General features: G+C 42.3%; 1 protein-coding gene across 1 annotated transcript in view; it reads left to right on the plus strand.

The window, feature by feature from the left end:
* OXA1L (OXA1L mitochondrial inner membrane insertase) overlaps positions 1–8,352 on the plus strand; it is a 28,217-nt gene extending 19,865 nt beyond the window's left edge. The window contains exons 8-10 of the mRNA XM_073632237.1: positions 760–922; positions 3,921–4,001; positions 7,807–8,352. Coding sequence (XP_073488338.1) covers positions 760–922; positions 3,921–4,001; positions 7,807–7,913 — 351 coding nt within the window. The 3' untranslated portion in view covers positions 7,914–8,352. The remainder of the gene's footprint in view (positions 1–759; positions 923–3,920; positions 4,002–7,806) is intronic.
* Positions 8,353–19,701: the final 11,349 nt, after the last annotated feature.

A 19,701-nucleotide genomic window follows, 5' to 3' on the forward strand; every position in this document is an offset into this window, starting at 1 on the left:
AAGTCTTTGCAACAGCAAGTTTATAAATTCTGAGAATGTATCCATATACCTTATTGCTGGTTGTTTTCTTCAACATAAGTTTTTTTTTTTTTTTTATCATTGACCCCTGCATCATTAAAGGACAGATAATTGGTCACTGGTTCGAATCCCAACCACGACACTACCTGCCTGGAGTTTGCATGTTCTCCCTGTGCCTGCGTGGGTTTCCTCCGGGTACTCCGGTTTCCTCCCACACTCCAAAGACATGCTGGTAGGTTAATTGGCTTCTGTCCAAAAATTGGCCCTAGTATGTGAATGTTAGGGACCTTGGATTATGGGCTCCTTGAGGGTAGGGACCGATGTGAGTGTGTGATATGTGTGGAGCGCTGCGTAAAAATTGACACAGCGCTATATGGGTACCTTAAATACAAATAGGCATAATTGTAGACACGCACCCACACTCGCTCAGTTTGAACTCAATGGACTGGTGTCTTTATTCAACCTTACTAACTATGTAAGTCGGTGGGAGAGACCAATGAGGCTAGTGTTTGCACACTAGAGGGGGTAGAGTTGATCACTCCAGAAGTGTTGGTTTTGCAAGACAATTCAGTGAAGGATCTTTCTATGATGAAGCCGTGTAAAGCAGCGCGGGCAGCAGGAAAGGTAAGTATGTTTTTTCAGGGAAAGCTTTTTAATAACTTGTTAAAGCAACAGTCACTTTATGCTTTAATTTGTTGTATTGATATGGCATAGTTATCGTTTCTGCACCTTATATTTCAGGCCGTGTTCACATATTGGGTGACTTCAAACTTCTTCTCTATAGCCCAAGTGGCTTTTTTGAGGATACCAGCTGTTCGTGAAAAACTGAAAATTCCACAACATGTCAAGCATGACCAATCAGTACTACCAAAACAGGAGGGCTTCGTAAAGAGTTTGCAATCTGGTATTTTTGGCATTTTGTTTTGTATTTGAGAGAACATACTGTTTTTTATCATGTGAATGCTGCTTTTTACATACTCCTATTTGTGTACAATAAGATGGAACCATCCAGGGCAGCCATGTTGTTTCAATGTATTCATTCTACTGGAAAACAACTGGAGCAAAAGTTTAGGTCTTAATGGTTACACTGGGGCAGTACTGGCAGTTTTTACATGCAAATTAAAAAAAGTCTTTTGTAGTCCTGGAGATTATCATATGAATGAATTATAGCTGATTCAATAAGTGTGTTTCCTTTCCAGGCAAATTTACAATGATGTGTGTGATACATATTTCAGAAAGGTTGCTGAAGCTTTGGGGAAAAGAGTGATGGAAGATATAATGAAATGCAATGGATATTAAGTTGACTGTAAAGGAATCATGGCTATTGTTGCCTTTTCACGTTATTCAGTGAGACATGTACAAGAGGGAATCCTAATCACCCCTTTTTGCCTCTCATAAAAATTCAGTTGAAGTATGTATAACAAATGCCCCACACTTTTACACCCAGCATTGAATTCAGACTGCCTGATGTGAGGTGTTGTTTGGCCAGTATAAGCCCGGGTTCACACCTATGCGAATTAGAGGTGCGTTTCCGCTGTGCGTCTTTGGCTGTGTTTCAGGGCCGAATTCAGGCATAGAATCGGTCCTGATTCGTCCCTGAAACGGTGAACAGGGACGCACAGCGCTCCTGTGCGGTCCGCAGCGCATTATAGTGTGAACCCGGGCTTAGTGTCAGCCATCAACAGCCAAACAGTAGCTGGGGGGGCATAAAGTACACCTGTCAACTGCTAGGATAAATTCACCGTTTATGAGGAAAAATGAGGGCTGTATACAGGGTTAAATATTCTGTGTTCTGTTATTCCAGTGACGGCTACAGGTGTGAGCTACTGCTTAAGATGTACGATGTGTGCCAGAAAAGTGAAACAAATTAAACTGGGGCTATTGCCGACACTGGAGTACAGGGGGGGTGGGGTCCAAAAGAAGAGCCGAAAGAGTGGAATGAGCAACAGAGGGACAGTATAGGAGAAGAGTTGGTGGGTATAGGCGAAGTAGTTGCAGCAGGAGGAATTTTTATAGGATGGCAGCAGGGCATAAGCAATGCGATTTCAGAGGGCATGAGGCAAAAGACAAGCGTTTTTTGCATGTGCAAGAACCATGTCACTCATTATTCTGGTAACGCACTTCTCTGGAGCATGTACTGTTACCATATACTAAGTATCTAATACAGAGCTATTTTAACACCTGGTGCAAAGCCACCATAAACTGTAGCTATATTCTTCACAGACAGGGGAAAGCAGAAGAGAAACATACATTGACAAGTATCAATAGGACAGGAACAGGAGGTAAAGTATTGGATGACCACACACTACCACAACAAACACTTTTTTCGTGGAGCTGTGTTGATGTTTTTATCTATGGATCGTTACAGTAAAGCTTCTGGGTCATCTACATGGTAGTGTGCAATCATCCAATTCTTTACTTTACTTTAAGTTTTTTCTCAGCTGCGAACTGGACCAGCACCTTCCTCTGGTGAGGATTAGAGGACAAGTACACGGTGGACCGACCTGGAGGGGTGTAATATCTATTTTGAACTGTAAGGGCAGGAACGAGATTGAGGTCATTCAGACAATGGGGGAGCCAGCAAACTCAAAGACTGAGTGCTCTTTGTCTGTCCCCTTTGCCCTATTGATAAAGCAGCCCAACAGCACTAAGAAAAAATGGGGCAGATTGACAGAGCACATTGTGGACTGTTACAACCCAGGTCAGAAAATGAAGATCCCTCTTTATAAACCCTAAAGAATTGTTAATTGGGTATGTCCAGAGAGCATGGCACAAAAAAGTGCATGTTCCCGTGCAGTGTGTTTTTGACAGTTGATTTATTTGCATGAGCTGCATAATGCACCAGACCGCATGAAAAGTCATGTTTGCAGTACTTTTAAAAACGCATTGCACCAAACCACGTGTTACTGCAGTACCATGCGATTTGGTGCCCTCAAATGCACTGCGTTTTCAATCTGCATTTTGGGTGCCGGTAACCATACATTGGCACCCACATGCAAATTGTAAAGGCAATGCGTTCACCTGCGGTGTGGGAAACGTGCACAGAACATGCTTTCCCTGAACTTCGTTCTGGTGTGAACCAGCCCCAGAAGTGTTTGCAATGGCAAAACTTTATTTTTAGAGTTAAATAGTGTAGGAAAAGTTGTTGTGTTTTTGTTTTTTTGCTATCTTTGTCCCAACTGCAGATATTCAACCTCACTATTTGTCCTTGTGACTATATTGTCTCCAGTACAGAAAGTGATATGAAATCCAAAATGTTTAGGTTATAAATGATGGGAACAAGTGGTGAGCTTCCAATGGGAACAGCTATTCTGGTAACAGTCAAAGGGTGGATTTCCCCTCATTTTGTAGTGATTTCCTCACACTGTTTTTTATCTTTAGGACAAGTGAGAGGAAAATCACCCAACAGGACACAGGTAGCATTAAAAAGTGGACAGAGGTTTTAACACATTCCCCACTCACCCACCAAAACCTAAAAAAAAAAAGAAGAGGTTTTGGCTTTACATACATAAAAACAAAGCACCAGAGCACTGAATCAACACTATTGAACAATTAAAATCAAAATTCTTATATAGGCAAAGGTAAACAAGCGTAGAGGTAGTGGGGAAACTAACAACTGGAGGCTTCAGGAACTGAACTTATCTGTGAGCCAAATGGTGGAAAGCTGGACCCGACTGAAGACATTAATGCCGACCTCCCTCAATGCACTCTAAAGCAAACACCTTGACTGTGGGAACAGTGGGTGGGTAGATGTGTTTCGGGGCCCTACCCCTTTTTAAAGAGACCTTTTCAAATAATTGTGTAGCATGTGCACCGTATTTTGTTGAAGATTATATGACTGCAATTGGTACTTTTGCTAGGTTACTTTACTACAGAATGCTTATCAATGTATTGCTCTGCAGGTTGGAAAAATGCAAAACTGGCTCAGCAGTTGGAAGAGAGAGAAAACAAAATAAAACACCACCTGGAAATAGCAGCAAAAGGTTAGTAATTCTACAGTTCCTATGTGTATCAAAAAAAAGTGTTTTGATCTTTTCCCTTTTATTTATTTTATTTTTATTGTGTAAAACACATTTCAGTTTTGCACATTGTTAAAGTGGTTTTAAAGGCACAAGGTTTTTTACCTTCATGCATTCTATGCATGAAGGTAAAAAAACCTTCTGTGTGCAGCAGCCCCCTTTAATACTTACCTGAGCCTCCTTTCAATCCAGCAATGTCCAGTAGAGCCTTGCCTCTCCGGGGACTCGCACTCCTAATTGGCTTTTGGCAGCAGCTGGAGCCATTGGCTCTCGCTGCTGTCAATCACAGCCAGTGAGCCAATCAGGAGACGGAGGGGGCAGGGCCAGGCTCCATGTTTGAATGCACACACAGAACAGCTGCTCAGCTCGGGTGCCCCCATAGCAAGCTGCTTACTGTGGGGGCACTCAGCAGGAGGGAGGGGCCATTACACAGAGCAGATAAGTATAACATGTTTGTTATTTTTTTTAAATAAAAATAAGACTTTAATATCACTTTTTAAAGGTTTGTCATTTGATTTGTGGATTCCAGTACTTTCTGTTGTATAATTTCTTACATAAGGTGCAATGTTTCCAATAAATTTGCAGACCCAGAAACCTGTAGCAAGAGCATATAGAGCTGTAATTGCTGACCTCTCCTAAAAATGCAAGTTGCCTGGTTGTCATGATTATCCAGTGGCCTCAATACTTTGCGGCTTCAAGCAAGTATTCAGATCTGTAGTGCTGGATTCACTCTAATCAATAACTTCCTAATCTGCTAGGGAAACCACTAACTGGTCCAAGTCAGTGAACAGAAAGTATTGAAGCCACAGACCATCATGGCGCTTGTATTTTTAGACAGAAGACAGATGTGGTTTTCTTTTAATGAAGCATTATCAGTGCTGGATGTCAGTATTTGTTATTGCACAACTCTTGGACTCTTATTTTCAGTTACCTACATTCCTCATTTGTCTAAAAGCCACACCTCTATACAGCACAATATTGCACACAGCAGTATGTTGAAATCTGTGTGTAGCTTTTGTCTTACTATTGATTACTTTCCTTTTAGAATAAAAAGTACTTTTTTTCTTCCAATAAGGAAACTAAGCAGTAGTAAAAAATAAAACAAAAGTGACATTTCAGCAAGCTTGTTGAAGTACCATCACATGCCCCATCAATGCCTGTCTGCAACTCGGACTGTAGCATTGCCTTTCAAGATGGATCAGCACTGCACAGCTCTCTCAAGGCTAATTAGAATATGTTGCCAGTCACATTATAAGGGTGTGTGGGGACAGGGTGGTCCCCAGGGAATGGAGACATGGGTCTGCTTACTACCTGAAGTAAAGAGGTTGGCACTGGCTTTGTAAAACTATGGGGGCGGAAACCAGATCCATCAGAGGAAGAGCTAACTTCATTGACCGACAATTTGAATGGAATGCTCCTACACAGAAGCAGGGCAAGTTTTTAGGTACTGAGTTAGGACTATACACGTACTGTTTTACTAACTAAAAACTGTGCTGCCCAATTTCAGCTTTAGCAAACACGTGTTCACCATTTAACTTGCACAAAAGAAGTGTTCCATATTGGATTCAGTAAGTGAGTTTAACTTCCTGTATATACAAATATAACTTCTGTGTGCATTTGTTTTTGCATTTGCAAAAGACTACAATACGGACATGAACTCTCTGTAGAAGCTGTGGTCAGCCTCACAGCTGCTTTAAGCATTTGTTTTCTAACCTGAGCATCATTGTTTAGCATACACTATATTACCAAAAGTATTGGGACGCCTGCCTTTACACGCACATGAACTATAATGGGGTCTTAGTCCGTAGTGTTCAATACCGCGTTGGCTCACCCTTTGCAGCTATAACAGCTTCAACTCTTCTGGGAAGGCTGTCCACAAGGTTTTAGGAGTGTGTCTATGGGAATGTTTGACCATTCTCCCACATACCCATAGTGGATGGATGGGAATATGATGAGCCGGTGACACTCCTAACGTACTTGAATCCATACCAGGAAGTGAGATGGTAATGTTAACCATATCATTTGCTTGTTCAATCCACAGCATTCATAAATAATGGAACATTATCTGTTAATACTAAACAGTTTGGAAGTTGCACCTGTACTCGCAACGGCACCTTTGTATGGTTATACAGCCAGGATATACCATTTGCTGATGACGGCCTGAAAAGGCAACAGGGAATATCTGCCATTTATAGGCTACCTTCATACGAACATTATTCTGGCACAGCCTGACAGTCCTTAGGATTTGTTCCACGTTAGAAGTTAAGTGAACACTTAAGCAATCATTAGTGAATCCTTACATCCCCAGGACTTTTTTGCTCAGATACACTAGCTAGGATGGGCCTCCTATAACCCCTGTGAAACCATTTAAAGATTTGTTTCATACTGCCACCTACCATACCTAAAATGGCCTTTGATCTGTGACCGTACTATAACGGCGATACCCCTTTTAGCTAGCTACAGTCTCCAGGTTTCCCCGGGGGACCACATCTGCATAGTCACCCCCTATACTCTATATACCCCCTTTTTTCATATTGATTACTTTTTACTATTGGCGATTAGCCATAGGGGATCTCTATGCATATGTGGGTCACCATAGGCGCCTGCACTGCATGTGTTATCTGTTTGTTATTTTGTGTGTATTGTCAGTCTGCGTTAGTTTGTCCATTACATTGATGCACCACTTGTATGCCATACACCTAGTGTATCATTTTATGGTCGGTCTCAGTGGACTTATGTTGTTTAACTTCCACTGGGAGCTAATATACAAATATTTTTAATAGCTGTATGGCTTTGTTTAATAAAGTTTGATATTGATTTTTTATACATCTTTCTCTCTTTATTGCCCCTTCTGGCCAAAAGTAGCTATCTTTTTTTTCCCGGGGATATCCACACTGGTGATTTTCCCCAGAGATATTCTTTAATTACGTTTCATTTTGGCTACGGCTAGAGCCTCTTAATTAGAGGAGTGGCAGCGAATGATCAAACATTACTTCATCATTAAGAGATTTACTCTGTGGTCATGTCTTTGTTGTAATATATGTTGGATGAGAAGGCCTGGCTTGCAGTCTCAGCTCCAATTCATCCCAAAGGTGTTCTATCGGGTTGAGGTCAGTACTCTGTGCAGTCCGGTCAAGTTTCTCCACCCCAAACTCGCTCATCCATGTCTTTCTGGATCTTGCTTTGTGCACTGGTCCAAATCATTTGGTGGAGGGGACATTATGGTCTTGGGTTGTTTTAAGGGGTTGGGCTTGGCCTCTTAGTTCCAGTGAAGTTCGCAACATTGTGGGAACAGTTTGGGGATGGCCCCTTCCTGTTCCAATATGACTGCGCACCAGTGCACAAAGCAAGATCCAAAAAAACATGGATGAGCGAGTTTGGGGTGGAGGAACTTGACTGGGCTGCACAGAGTCCTGACCTCAGCCCAATAGAACACCTTTGGGATGAATGCATAATTGTGCACTCTGAGATGCGGGTGGAGTTCCGTGCAGCCAGCGCCTGATTTTGATTTCAACTAGTTGCCTGCACGAAACGCCTGTGCATCTTAGGTGGCTGAAGACTGCCCTTTGCACAGGCATACAGAGCAGTAGGTCTGTGTAAATGAGGCCTTGCAATGAATTTCTGGAGGCAGAATCATTTACTTTTTGACCTGAAGCTTTTTGCACACTATATAGCTGCTCTAAGCACAATCAATATACCATAGGCCAAATAATGACATTTTCATGTGTTAGTCACAGGTGTTTAGTGACAGCTTCTGCTTATCTTACAGGTCCATTGAGACAGACATTTTCCCAGAATCCATTGCATCAGAGAGAGAAAACACCAGATTCCCCAAAGAAACCAAAAGACAAACCTTGGCAGGACACAATTGGATAGAAATGAAATCCCGCTTCCAGCTCATGAACTGATCAATCTCCAATAACCTCATCCATTACAATACTCACCAAAAAAGCTTAATTGGGATGAAATAACCAGGAAGAGAGGTGGATTATCTTTTGGTACAAATTGTATTTATTTAAATGATAATACTTATCTTACCTTTCAGAAACAGTGTGCTAAATCTAGTTCTTGGATCTAAAGATTCAACGTGTGTGTTTTTTTTTCTTTTTCAAACCAGTATAAGTAAAGGATATGTGTCCCGAAGCATATTCACGCTGGTAGCAGTCTCTATGGCCAAATCATTCAGTAAGAGAGGTAGTGTGGTGTGGTTTTTCTATACTACCACTTTCACAAACACTACAAAATGCAAAGACGTTCTGTTTAAAATACCACAGCTCTTGCTATAACAAAATAAAATCATATTTTTTTGTTTTTACCTTCTGGCTATTTCTGCTGTGTGTGCACATTTGAATGTACATGTGGATTTGGGTGTGTGTGTGTGACCATCCCACCCCCATGCGTCCTCTGCAGAAAGCTAAATGTGGCCTACCAAGAACACAGTGGTGGGAGGTAAGGACTACATAATGGTTCTCATTCACCCTCAACAACCAGTTAGATTGAATCCAGCCTCGCACCACTTAAAGCAGAACTACACTGCATCTAAGCACCACAAACCAAAAACACTATTTTAGTTCGTTTTTAACATTCAAAACAAACTCGCCCAGCCATCCATGTCTCCATGATTTATTTTGCGTTTCTGGCTGTGGCCATCTTGACTAAGGGCAGATGATTCATGTAGCATTTACTTCCTGGGTCCGATCTGCTCTTAGCTCAGGCATGTGTGCAGGAGAGTGTGCTTAGCTGAGAAAACCCCTGCTCCCCTCCTGAAGACTCCTAGGATGTATGACGACATTTGCCTAGGCACCAGGAAGTAACCAAGAAATGTAAAAAGAGAACCAAGCGCTTAAAAAAAGTAAATATGCTCTACACCAGTGTTTCTCAACTCCAGTCCTCAAGGCGCACCAACAGGTCATGTTTTCAGGATTTCCCTCAGATGGAACAGCTGTGGTAATTACTAAGGCAGTGAAACTGATCAAATCACCTGTGCAAAATAATGGTAAGCCTGAAAACATGACCTGTTGGGGTGCCTTGAGGACTGGAGTTGAGAAACACTGCTCTACACTCACTGGCCACTTTATTCGGTACACTTTGCTAGTACTGGGTTGGACCCCTTTTGCCTTCAGAACTGCCTTAATTCTTCATGGCATAGATTCAGCAAGGTGTTGGAAACTTTCCTCAGAGTTTTTGGTCTGCAGTTGCTGCAGATTTTTGGCTGCACATCCATGATGCGAATCTCCCGTTCCACCACATCCCAAAGGTGCTCTATTGGATTGAGATCTGGTGACTGTGGAGGCCATTGGCGTACAGTGAACTCATTGTCATGTTCAAGAAACCAGTGGTGAGATGATTTGAGCTTTGTGACATCATGGTGCATTATTCTGCTGGAAGTAGCCATCAGAAGATGGGTACACTAGTCCTATAGGGATGGACATGGTCGGCAACAATACACAGGTAGGCCGTGGCATTTAAACAAAGCTCAGTTAGTATCAAGGGCCCAAAGTGTGCCAAGAAAATATCCCCCACACCATTACACCACCAGCTTGAACTGTTGATACAAGGCAGGATGGATTCATGCTTTCATGAGACTCGTCAGACCTGGCAACTTTTTCCAATCTTCTATCATCCAATTTTGGTGAGCCTTTGTGAATTGTAGCCTCAGTTTTCTGTTCTTAGCTGACAGGAGTGGCACCCAGTGTGATCTTCTACTACTGTAACCCATCTGCTTCAAGGTTCAATGTGTTGTGTGTTCAGAGATGGTATTCTGCATACCTTGGTTGTAACGAGTGGTTATTTGAGTTACTGTTGCCTTTCTAACATCTTGAACCAGTCCGCCATTCTCTGACATCAACAAAGCGTTTTCAAGCCACACAACTGCCACTCACTGTTTATTTTCTCTTTATGGACCATTCTCTGTAAACCCTAGAGACGGTTGTGTGTGTGAAAATTCCAGTAGATCAGCAGTTTTTGAAATACTCAGACCAGCCGTCTGGCACCAACAACCATGTCACGTTCAAATTCACTTAAATCCCCTTTCTTCTCCATTCTGATGCTCGGTTCGAACTTCAGAAAGTCGTCTTCACCATGTCTAGATGCCTAAATGCATTGAGTTGCTGCTATGTGATTGGCTAATTAGCAATTTGTGTTACCAAGGAATTTAACGGGTGTACCTAAAAAATTGCCCGGTGAGTGTACTTTCTTATTTATTTACTAATGCTAACAGCATAAGGATTACAAATAGTCTGCTAATTGAGAAACTGAAGTTCCTCTTTAAACCTGAATTATCCGTTTTGGATGGATGAAGAGATCAACATTTCAGAAGATTTGACATGCAACTAGATCAGCCTAAATTGTACAGCGATGTCTTGCGTCTTAGAGGTGAAAGTCTCTGTGTTTTGTCTGTTCACTGTGCTCTTCTAACTAGGTTTTTATAACCTTTTCAAGCAGAGAGAAATACAGTGCATTTGTAAAGTATTCAGACCCCCTTTACTGTTTTTAATGTTATGTTGCAGCCCGATACTGCAGTTGTTTAAATTCATTTATTTTCTAATTAATCTACACTCAGTGCCTCATAATGACAAAGTGAAAACAGATTTTAAGAAATGTCTGTGAATGTATTAAAAAGGAAAAACTGAAATATTACATTGGGATAAGTTTAAAACAAGTTGCAACAACACATGAAATTAAGCTTGGGTGCCTCCCATTTCTATTTGTTGCTGAGATGTTTGTACACCTTGATTGGAGTCCACCTGTGGTAAATTAAATTGATTGAACATGATTTGGAAAGGCACACACACCTCTATAAAAGGCCTCACAGCTGACAATGCATAACCAGTTGTTTGGTACAACCAGGACTCTTCCAAGAGCTGGTCGCCTGGCTAACATGAGCAAATGGGGGGGGGGGGGGGAGGCCTTAGTAAGAGAGGTGACCAAGAAGCCAATAGTCACTTTGAGCTTTAGAAATCCTGTATGGAGATGGGAAAAAGTTCCAGAAGGACAACTGTCACTGCAGGCCGATCTGGGCTTTATGGCAAAGTGGCTAGACTGAATCCTCTCCTCAGTACAAAACACATGAAAACCCAATGGAGTTTGTAAAAAAGCAGCTGAAGAACTCGGACTGTAAAGAACAAGATTCTCTGGTTGATGAAACCAAGGATGAACTGTTTGGCCTTAATTCTAAACATTGTCTGGAGGAAGCCAGGTATTGCTCATCAGCTGCCTAATACCATCCCAACTGTGAAACATGGTGGAGGCAGCATCATTCTGTGGGGTTGTTTTTCAGCAGCAGAGACTGGGGAGACTGCTCAGGGTTGGGAGCTGAATGGAGCAAAGTGCAGAGATATCCTCAATGAAAACCTATTCCACAGTGCTCAGGCCTCAGACTGGGACGAAGGTTCATCTTCCAACATGACAACAATCCTAAGCAGTACAACACAGGAGTGGCTTAGGGACAACTCTGAATGTCCTAGAGTGGCCCAGTCGGAGCACTGACTTGAACCCTATTGAACATCTCTGGAGAGACCTGAAAATAGCTGTCCACCGACGCTCCCCATCCAACCTGACTGAGCTTAGGAGGATTTGCAAAGAAGAATGGCAGAAAATTCCCCAAGACAGGTGTGCAAAGCTTGTTGTGTCATACCCCCAAAAGACTCAAGGCTGTAATTGTTGGCAAAGGTGCTTCACCAAAGTACTGAGTAAAGGGTCTGAATACTTAAGTACATGTGATATCTCAGTTTTTTTTTCTTTTTAATAAATTCAGAAAAAATCTGAAATTTGAAAAAATTTCTAAAAATCTGTTTTCACTTTGTCATTAAGGGATACTTGGGGAAAAAAATATTTAACTGTAGTATCAGGCTTCGACATAACATTGAAAACAGTGAAGGGGTCTGAATACTTTAGGAATGCACTGTATATAAAAGCAAAATCATTAATAGATATTTTTCTGCCTTTATAAATACGTGTTTGTAATAATAGACATGACACTGCTAATAGAGGATATTACAGCTTGTAGAGTGCATGTACTTTGTACGGTGAGATCATATCAGCAGACATTCCTTCAGATAATGCTGGGGGCAAATTGCTATGAACAAAGAGAAACAAGATAGAAGCACAGCTGATTACTGCTATGAATGAATCACCCTAAAGATTTTTACTGCAGCTCCACCTGTTAGACCTAAATACCTTCATGTTTACTGCCCTACAGTTTTGCTGTCATACAGTTTATCATCATCACTTGGTATACTTTGCCACTTGTTCCATGTCTTTTAGAAGGTTATGAACTAAACCACTGCACAGACAGAAGCATACCTTTAGGTTGTTTGCTGTCCTTTGCACCATGTCAATGATTGGAGAATGATACATGGATAACTTTGGCTGAAAAAAATAAATTAAAAAAATTCCATTTTCATTTAACATCAGTTTCACTTGTTGCTTGTAATTGCTGTTCAGCCACTGTTATCATAAAGAAGCCTTTCCCTTACTGTTGATACAATTGTATCTTCTACAACTAATGTCTGCTTATTCTTAGTACAGTTCTTGGAATAAAAGATTAGTAGTCCAGATCCTTATATTGACCTTGGGTATATGTAAATATGTGAGATTATCTCTTTTTTTTTTATTCTAACCATTTGCTTGAGACTTGCTTTACTTTAGTTTAAAGCATAATCAGACCTACAGTTTTACTGTCCATACACACTGGGTGTAAAAAAAAAAAAGCCAGTTCTTTTGGCGGGAAAAAAACGCTCATTTAGATGTTTAGCTTATTTTTCTGCCAGAAAATGCAGGACGGGTATTTTTTCTGCTGAGCTTAAAGTATGCCTCTAAATGTCCTGGACACATAGGATAGCATTGAGCTGCTTCTACATGCAAAATGCTAAACTCCTCTCTAGAAGATACCATTTATTTAAGCCACAGTGCATCGACCCTAAATTGGCTAAATACTTTCCAAGTGCACCCAATCAAAATCTTGTTTTTAGATTTCGATTTTAGAACGACTTGACTTTACTAAGATGAAAATCACATTCACTGGTATAAATTTATCTGTTTGAGAGAAATTTTCCATCCTGCTCCTTCAAATTTTCCCATCACTGTCGTCAAAAGTGGATGTTGATTTTACCACACTAATACTTAGACAATTGAAGAAACTTTTTAAAATGAGAATTTTTTAACAAAATTCTAGTGTACGGCCAGCTTAACTGAATCAGACCTATAGCTCTGAAGAATTCTGGCTCCACAGGCATGTCAAAGCGCTGAAAAGAGATTGCTGTTTTCCCACGGAGAGGAAATGTCCTATTTTGCAGCTGCTAGCAGTAGACAGGCATTTGTAGTCGACTTTGGTTCAGTAAAAAAAAAAAAAGATATATGATCTTACACACCTATTTGTTTTGATGTACATGGAATGTGTTTAGCTAATTTAAACTGAAGGTTTAATTTGGGTTTTTAAGCTGAACTACTTATGCTCCGACAGTGCAAGGGTTAATTGCTTACTATATCTAAGGCAGGGGTCTCCAAAATTTTTCAACAAAGGGCCAGTTTACTGTCCTTCAGACTTTAGGGGGCCAAAAACGTGGCCAGTGGGAGTAAACAATGTATTAGGTTTGGTGGTCAGTGGGAATAAAAAAAAATTACGTAGAGCCGGTGGTCAGTAGGAGGAATAGTGCCCTGTCATTGGTATCAGTGGGAGGAATAGTGCCCTGTCATTGGTATCAGTGGGAGGAATAGTGCCCTGTCATTGGTATCAGTGGGAGGAATAGTGCCCTGTCATTGGTATCAGTGGGAGGAATAGTGCCCTGTCATTGGTATCAGTGGGAGGAATAGTGCCCTGTCATTGGTATCAGTGGAAGGAATAGTGCCCCATTATTGGTATCAGTGGGAGGAATAGTGCCCTGTCATTGGTATCAGTGGGAGGAATAGTGCCCTGTCATTGGTATCAGTGGGAGGACTAGTGCCCTGTTATTGGTATCAGTGGGAGGAATAGTGCACTATCATTGATATAATTGGGAGGAATAGTGCCCCATCTTTCGTGTCGGTGGAAGGAATACTGCCCTGTCACTGATATCAGTAAGAGAATTAGTGCCCCCTTGTTGGTATCAGTGGGAGGAATAGTGCACTATAATTGATATAATTGGGAGGAATATTGCCCCGCCATTGGTATCGGCGGGAGGAATAGTGCCCCATCATTGGTGTTAGTGGGAGGAATACTGCCCTCTCGCTGGTATCCGTGAGAGAATTAATGCCCCCTTGTTGGTATCAGTGGAAGGAATAGTGCGCTATCATTGGTGTCAGTGGGAGGAATAGTGTGCTATCCTTGATTGGGAGGAATAGTGCCCCGTCATTGGTATCAGTGGGAGGAATAGTGCCCTGTCATTGGTATCAGTGGGAGGACTAGTGCCCTGTTATTGGTATCAGTGGGAGGAATAGTGCACTATCATTGATATAATTGGGAGGAATAGTGCCCCATCTTTCGTGTCGGTGGAAGGAATACTGCCCTGTCACTGATATCAGTAAGAGAATTAGTGCCCCCTTGTTGGTATCAGTGGGAGGAATAGTGCCCCGTCATTGGTATCAGTGGGAGGAATATTGCCCGTCATTGGTATCAGTGGGAGGAATACTGCCCTGTGGCTGGTATCACTGAGAGAATTAGTGCCCCCTTTTGGTATTCTCTATGGCTATGGTATGGCTCTATCATTGGTATCAGTGGGAGGAATAGTCCCCCGTCATTGTATCAGTGGGAGGAATAGTGCCCCGTCATTGGTGTTAGTGGCAGGAATAGTGCCCTGTCATTGGTATCGGTGGGGGGAATGGTGCACGATCACTGGTATAACTGGGAGGAATAGTGCCCCGTCATTGGTATCGGTGGGAGGAATAGTGCCCCATCATTGGTATCAATGACAGAATTAGTGCCCCCTTGTTGGTGTCAGTGGGAGGATTAGTTCTCCAGGGGCCTGGTAAAGGGCAAGCAAAGGGCCGCATCTGGCCTGCGGGCTGTAGTTTGGAGACCATTGGTCTAGGCAGGGCTTTTTTTTTCTCAGAAAAGGTGCAGGAACTCTCCCTCCCCGGCCAACTTCCCCCCCCCAACCGCGCCCAAACTCCACCCCCAACCACGCCTTCCTTAGGGTAGAGAAGTACAGGGGCACAAAATAATGGTAATAAGTAGAAATCCCCCTTTCTGCACAAATCTCCCCCTTTCCCAGTTCTCCTCTCTGCACAAATCTTCCCCTTTCCCAGTTCTCCTCTCTGCACAAATCTTCCCCTTTCCCAGTTCTCCTCTCTGCACAAATCTTCCCCTTTCCCAGTTCTCCTCTCTGCACAAATCTTCCCCTTTCCCAGCTCTTCTCTCTGCACAAATCTCCCCCTTTCCCAGCTCTTCTCTCTGCACAAATCTCCCCCTTTCCCAGCTCTTCTCTCTACACAAATCTCCCCCTTTCCCAGCTCTTCTCTCTGCACAAATCTGCCCCTTTCCCAGCCCTTCTCTCTGCACAAATCTGCCCCTTTCCCAGCTCTCCTCTGCACAAATCTGCCCCTTTCCCAGCTCTCCTCTCTGCACAAATCTCACCCTTTCCCAGCTCTCCTCTCTGCACAAATCTCACCCTTTCCCAGCTCTCCTCTCTGCACAAATCTCACCCTTTCCCAGCTCTCCTCTCTGCACAAATCTCACCCTTTCCCTGCTCTCCTCTCTGCACAAATCTCCCCCATCCTGCTCTCCTGCTAAATTTGCCCCCAGCTCCCCTATCTGCATAAATCCCCCTCACCACACACTTTCCCAGTTCTCCCCTCTGCAAAATCCCCCCAGCTTCCCTCTCTGCTTTATTCCCTACCCCCCAGTTCTCCTCCCTACTAACCCCCCAGCACTCCTATCTGCTAAAATTTCCCTCCAGCACTCTTCATCTTCATTGCACAGATCAACCCCCCCCCCCCAACCAGTTCTCCTCTACAAATTCTCCAAACCCTCATTTTCACGTTCTCTCTGTCCATGTTCACTCTCCCAAAAGCTCTTCCCCTCCCCCCTTTCACAGCCCCTTTACCTCCTCCTCTGGAAAGCAGCCACTGCTGTATGGTGTGCGCTGGCTCTTTTCTTTCAAACTCGTCACAGTAACGTAACGATCTGAGAGCTCTGCCCATCGGAACTGTCAGAGTAGCTGTGGAGGCAGCAGGCGGGGATGGAAGCTGTATCTTGGATGGCCACAAGGAGCTGCAGTGATGTGACCCGACCCGATCGAGGGGTCACCATATCTGACGGAACACCGGACTCACATTGGCTAGCACAGAGAAGTGGGTAGAGGAAGTAAGTTTTGCAGAAAACTTTCTCTACCAGCTATTGTGTTACATGACATGTCAGAGCAGAGAGGGCCTCCATAGGTGCCGGAACTGCGTTCCACCGCGTTCCGGCAGAAAAAAAGCCCTGGGTCTAGGTAGGGGTTAGACGAATGGGCAGGATTACTTCCCCTATCCAGCTTGGTCCAAATGAACCATGTAAAGTGACAAATATTTTACTTTAAACAGTAATTGGCAGCCCTCTGAGTTGCAGCTCACTGAAATCTGCATTTTATTTTAATAAATGCACAGCGGTTATATGTTAAATCTCATTTCATTTTTCAGGCTATGAACATTTTCAGCAAGTAAAAATGCCTGTTGATTTTGCCAGAAATGCAGTGTCCTTGTCACTTTCTGTGAACTGAAAGCAAAATGTTATCTTTCTTCTTTAAACTATTTATTTCCCAAACCCCAAGTAAGGCTTGGTTCACACTAGTGCAGGCCTTATGTTCTGGGTTTGGGAATCGCATTGATACCCACAGCCAAATCGCACTGCTCTTCATTCTTAATGGCACCCTCACGCATCTCCACCAGCAACACGATTGTGGGTGCGATTTTAAAAAGGTGCGTGCTACTTTTTATGTGTGGCACATCGACCCATTTAAATGAATGGGCTGCCTGAGCAAACATGGAACGCACAGCCCGCACTAGTGTGAACCGAGCCTCATGGAGGTTGAAGAGAGAAAAACATATTTAAAGTCCAGCCTGGGTGCCGACCATGGCTCCCTCCATAGATACAGGAGAGTGAGTTTATCCACCCAGGGATAGGAAGCACTGTTATATGTAGGATTACTAGGTGAAAATAAAGAGATAAAAACAGAAAACGTGTGCATCCACTTTATCCAAGTATTGATAAGCTGTGAAATGTAAATTTAGTTGTTGGGTTTAGAGAAACTCCAAGGGGATGTGTTAAGGGGTTGAGAGATTTTATTCCAATTAAATATAGATTTGTTTTTAAAGCTTGATTTGGAAGGGAAATTATAATGATTTGGGATTAGTTACATTTCACTTTTTGTCCCAGGTTGTAACCTCAATGGGATCATTAAAATTCCACTAGTGGTAATGTCGTTTAATTTTAGCCAATCTGCCATAGATCTGTCATGGGCCTTTTAGCTTGTACCAACCAATCGCTGTTACTGGATAGCTTGGTCTGCATGTAAATGTGAAGAGTCCATCCACTGTAGATTCTGGTATCCAGCTGTCAGAGTTGAAGGAGGCTCTTTACTTTCGAAGAAGTGACTGCTCTGGGCTTCAACAAAATGGTGGCATCCAGCAAGAAGAAACAGGAGCAATGCTGGAGCCAATTTACAGCACACACTCATTGTGGTAGCATAATTATTAATGTGTAATTTATGTTCTTTTGTTAACCACTTGTCAACTGTATAACTTAGTTACATGGTCGCAGAGCGGCTCTCCTGTGCCAGAACACATACTAGATACGTGATCCGAACACTTCCGGGTAAGAGGTGCACACAGCTGTGATGTGATTTGACACTGCACAAGCCAATCAGTGGGTGCCGGTCAATGCATGTTCACTGGTGCTCACTGATCGGTGAGGAAAGACACTGAACGGAGCTCTTCTTATGTAAACAAGGCAGAGCTCTGTTCTGTCAGCAGGGGTGTGATGGATTTTCTGTTCCTGCACAGCAGGGAATAAAATCCATCACATCCCTTAGTAAAAACCGCACACGTAGTACACACAAACATTGGTTAGGCACACATTTAACCCTTTGATCGCCCTACATGTTTAACCCCTTCCCAGACAGTGTCATTAGTACAGTGCCAGTGCATATTTGTAGCACTAATCACTGGTTCCCAAATAGTGTCAGTTAATGTTAGATTTACCGCTGCAATATCGCAGTCCTGCTATAAGTCACTGATCACCGCCATTACTACTATAAAAAAGTATATATTCCATAGTTTGTAAATGCTATAACTTGCGCAAACCAATGAATATATGCTTGTTGGGAAATTTTTTTTTTTTCCAAAAATATGCAGCAGAATACAATTTGGCCTAAATTTATGAAGAAATTTGAAATTTTTAAAAAATAAATTTTTATTGCCAATGTTTTATAGCAGAAAGTAAAAAAATATATATTTTTTTTTCATTACGCAAAAAAATAAAATAGTGGTTAACAAATTCCCACGAAAAGAAAGCTCTATTTGTGGGGGGAAAAAATTACAAATTTCATTTGGGTACAGCATTGACCGCGCAATTAGCAGTTAAAGTAATGCAGTGCCGTATCGCAAAAAAATGGCCTGGTCAGGAAGGGGTGCAAATCTTCTGGATTAAAGAACATTAATTGTTATCAAACTGTTATGCGTAGCGTTCTGCATTAAAGAAGTATCAGACCCCTTTCACGCTGAGGCAGTTTTCAGGCGTTTTAGTGCTAGAAATAGCTCCTGTAAAGCGCCTGAAAACTGCCCCCATTCTCTGCAGTGTGTGCTTTCACACTGGGGCAGTGCGCTTGCGGGACGTTAGAAAAAGTCCTGCAAGCAGCATCTTTGGGGTGTGTTGGGAGCGCTATTAATAGGGCTCCCAAAATGCCCCTGCCCATTGAAATGAATGGGCAGCACTTTGAAAGCATGCAAAACGGGTCTTTTTTTTTTTTGTTTTGTTTTTTTATGGTCCCGTTGTAACGAGACCTTAAAAAATCTGCCCCGCTAGTGGCCGAAAAGCGCAGCAAAAACGACCGGCGCTTTAGCAGCGCCTCAGTGAAAGGGGTCTTAAACCCAAAAGCAAACATTTACTGTATTGGAGCTTACCAATTCTTATGTGATAGCTGCATTCGTTTTCCTTTTTATGCATTCTTTCTGCTATTTTCATCTGGTGATCCAACCAGTAAGTATATTGTTTTTCAAAAGAACAAAACAAGTTGTGGTTTTAATGACATCTAGTAGGTCTTTCTATGAATTTTAAACAAAAAATTTTGAAATAAAATTTGCTTATATTTTTACATACGTACTGTATGTCTGTTCCCTTTTTGTGCCATTAAAGTCCAATGAAATTAGAATTTTTGGACTTGGGTTCAATATATAGATACATATGTAGCACATAAGTGGCCTATAAAGTATATTTGATGACTTGAGTTTTTAACTAACCTCCCCCCAAGACTGACACTGCTGCTGTCTGTTGTGCCCCTTCTGCTCATTCATCTAGAGTGGGGGAACTCTAATACAGGTGGTGAGTTATTGGTCAGATCACCAGGTGAAAACGGAGGAGAAAAAAAGCCCACAAAAAAAGAAAACTAATGCAGCCACTATCGGTCTCCAACATAGATAAAATTCAGAATGTATGCAGTAAATGTGGGAATGATTGGCAAGTTTATGTGAGGATTGCTGTCTTTGACCAAAA

The sequence above is a fragment of the Aquarana catesbeiana genome, linkage group LG01 (assembly GCF_042186555.1).
Source record: "Aquarana catesbeiana isolate 2022-GZ linkage group LG01, ASM4218655v1, whole genome shotgun sequence".
NCBI classification, from domain to species: Eukaryota; Metazoa; Chordata; class Amphibia; order Anura; family Ranidae; genus Aquarana; species Aquarana catesbeiana.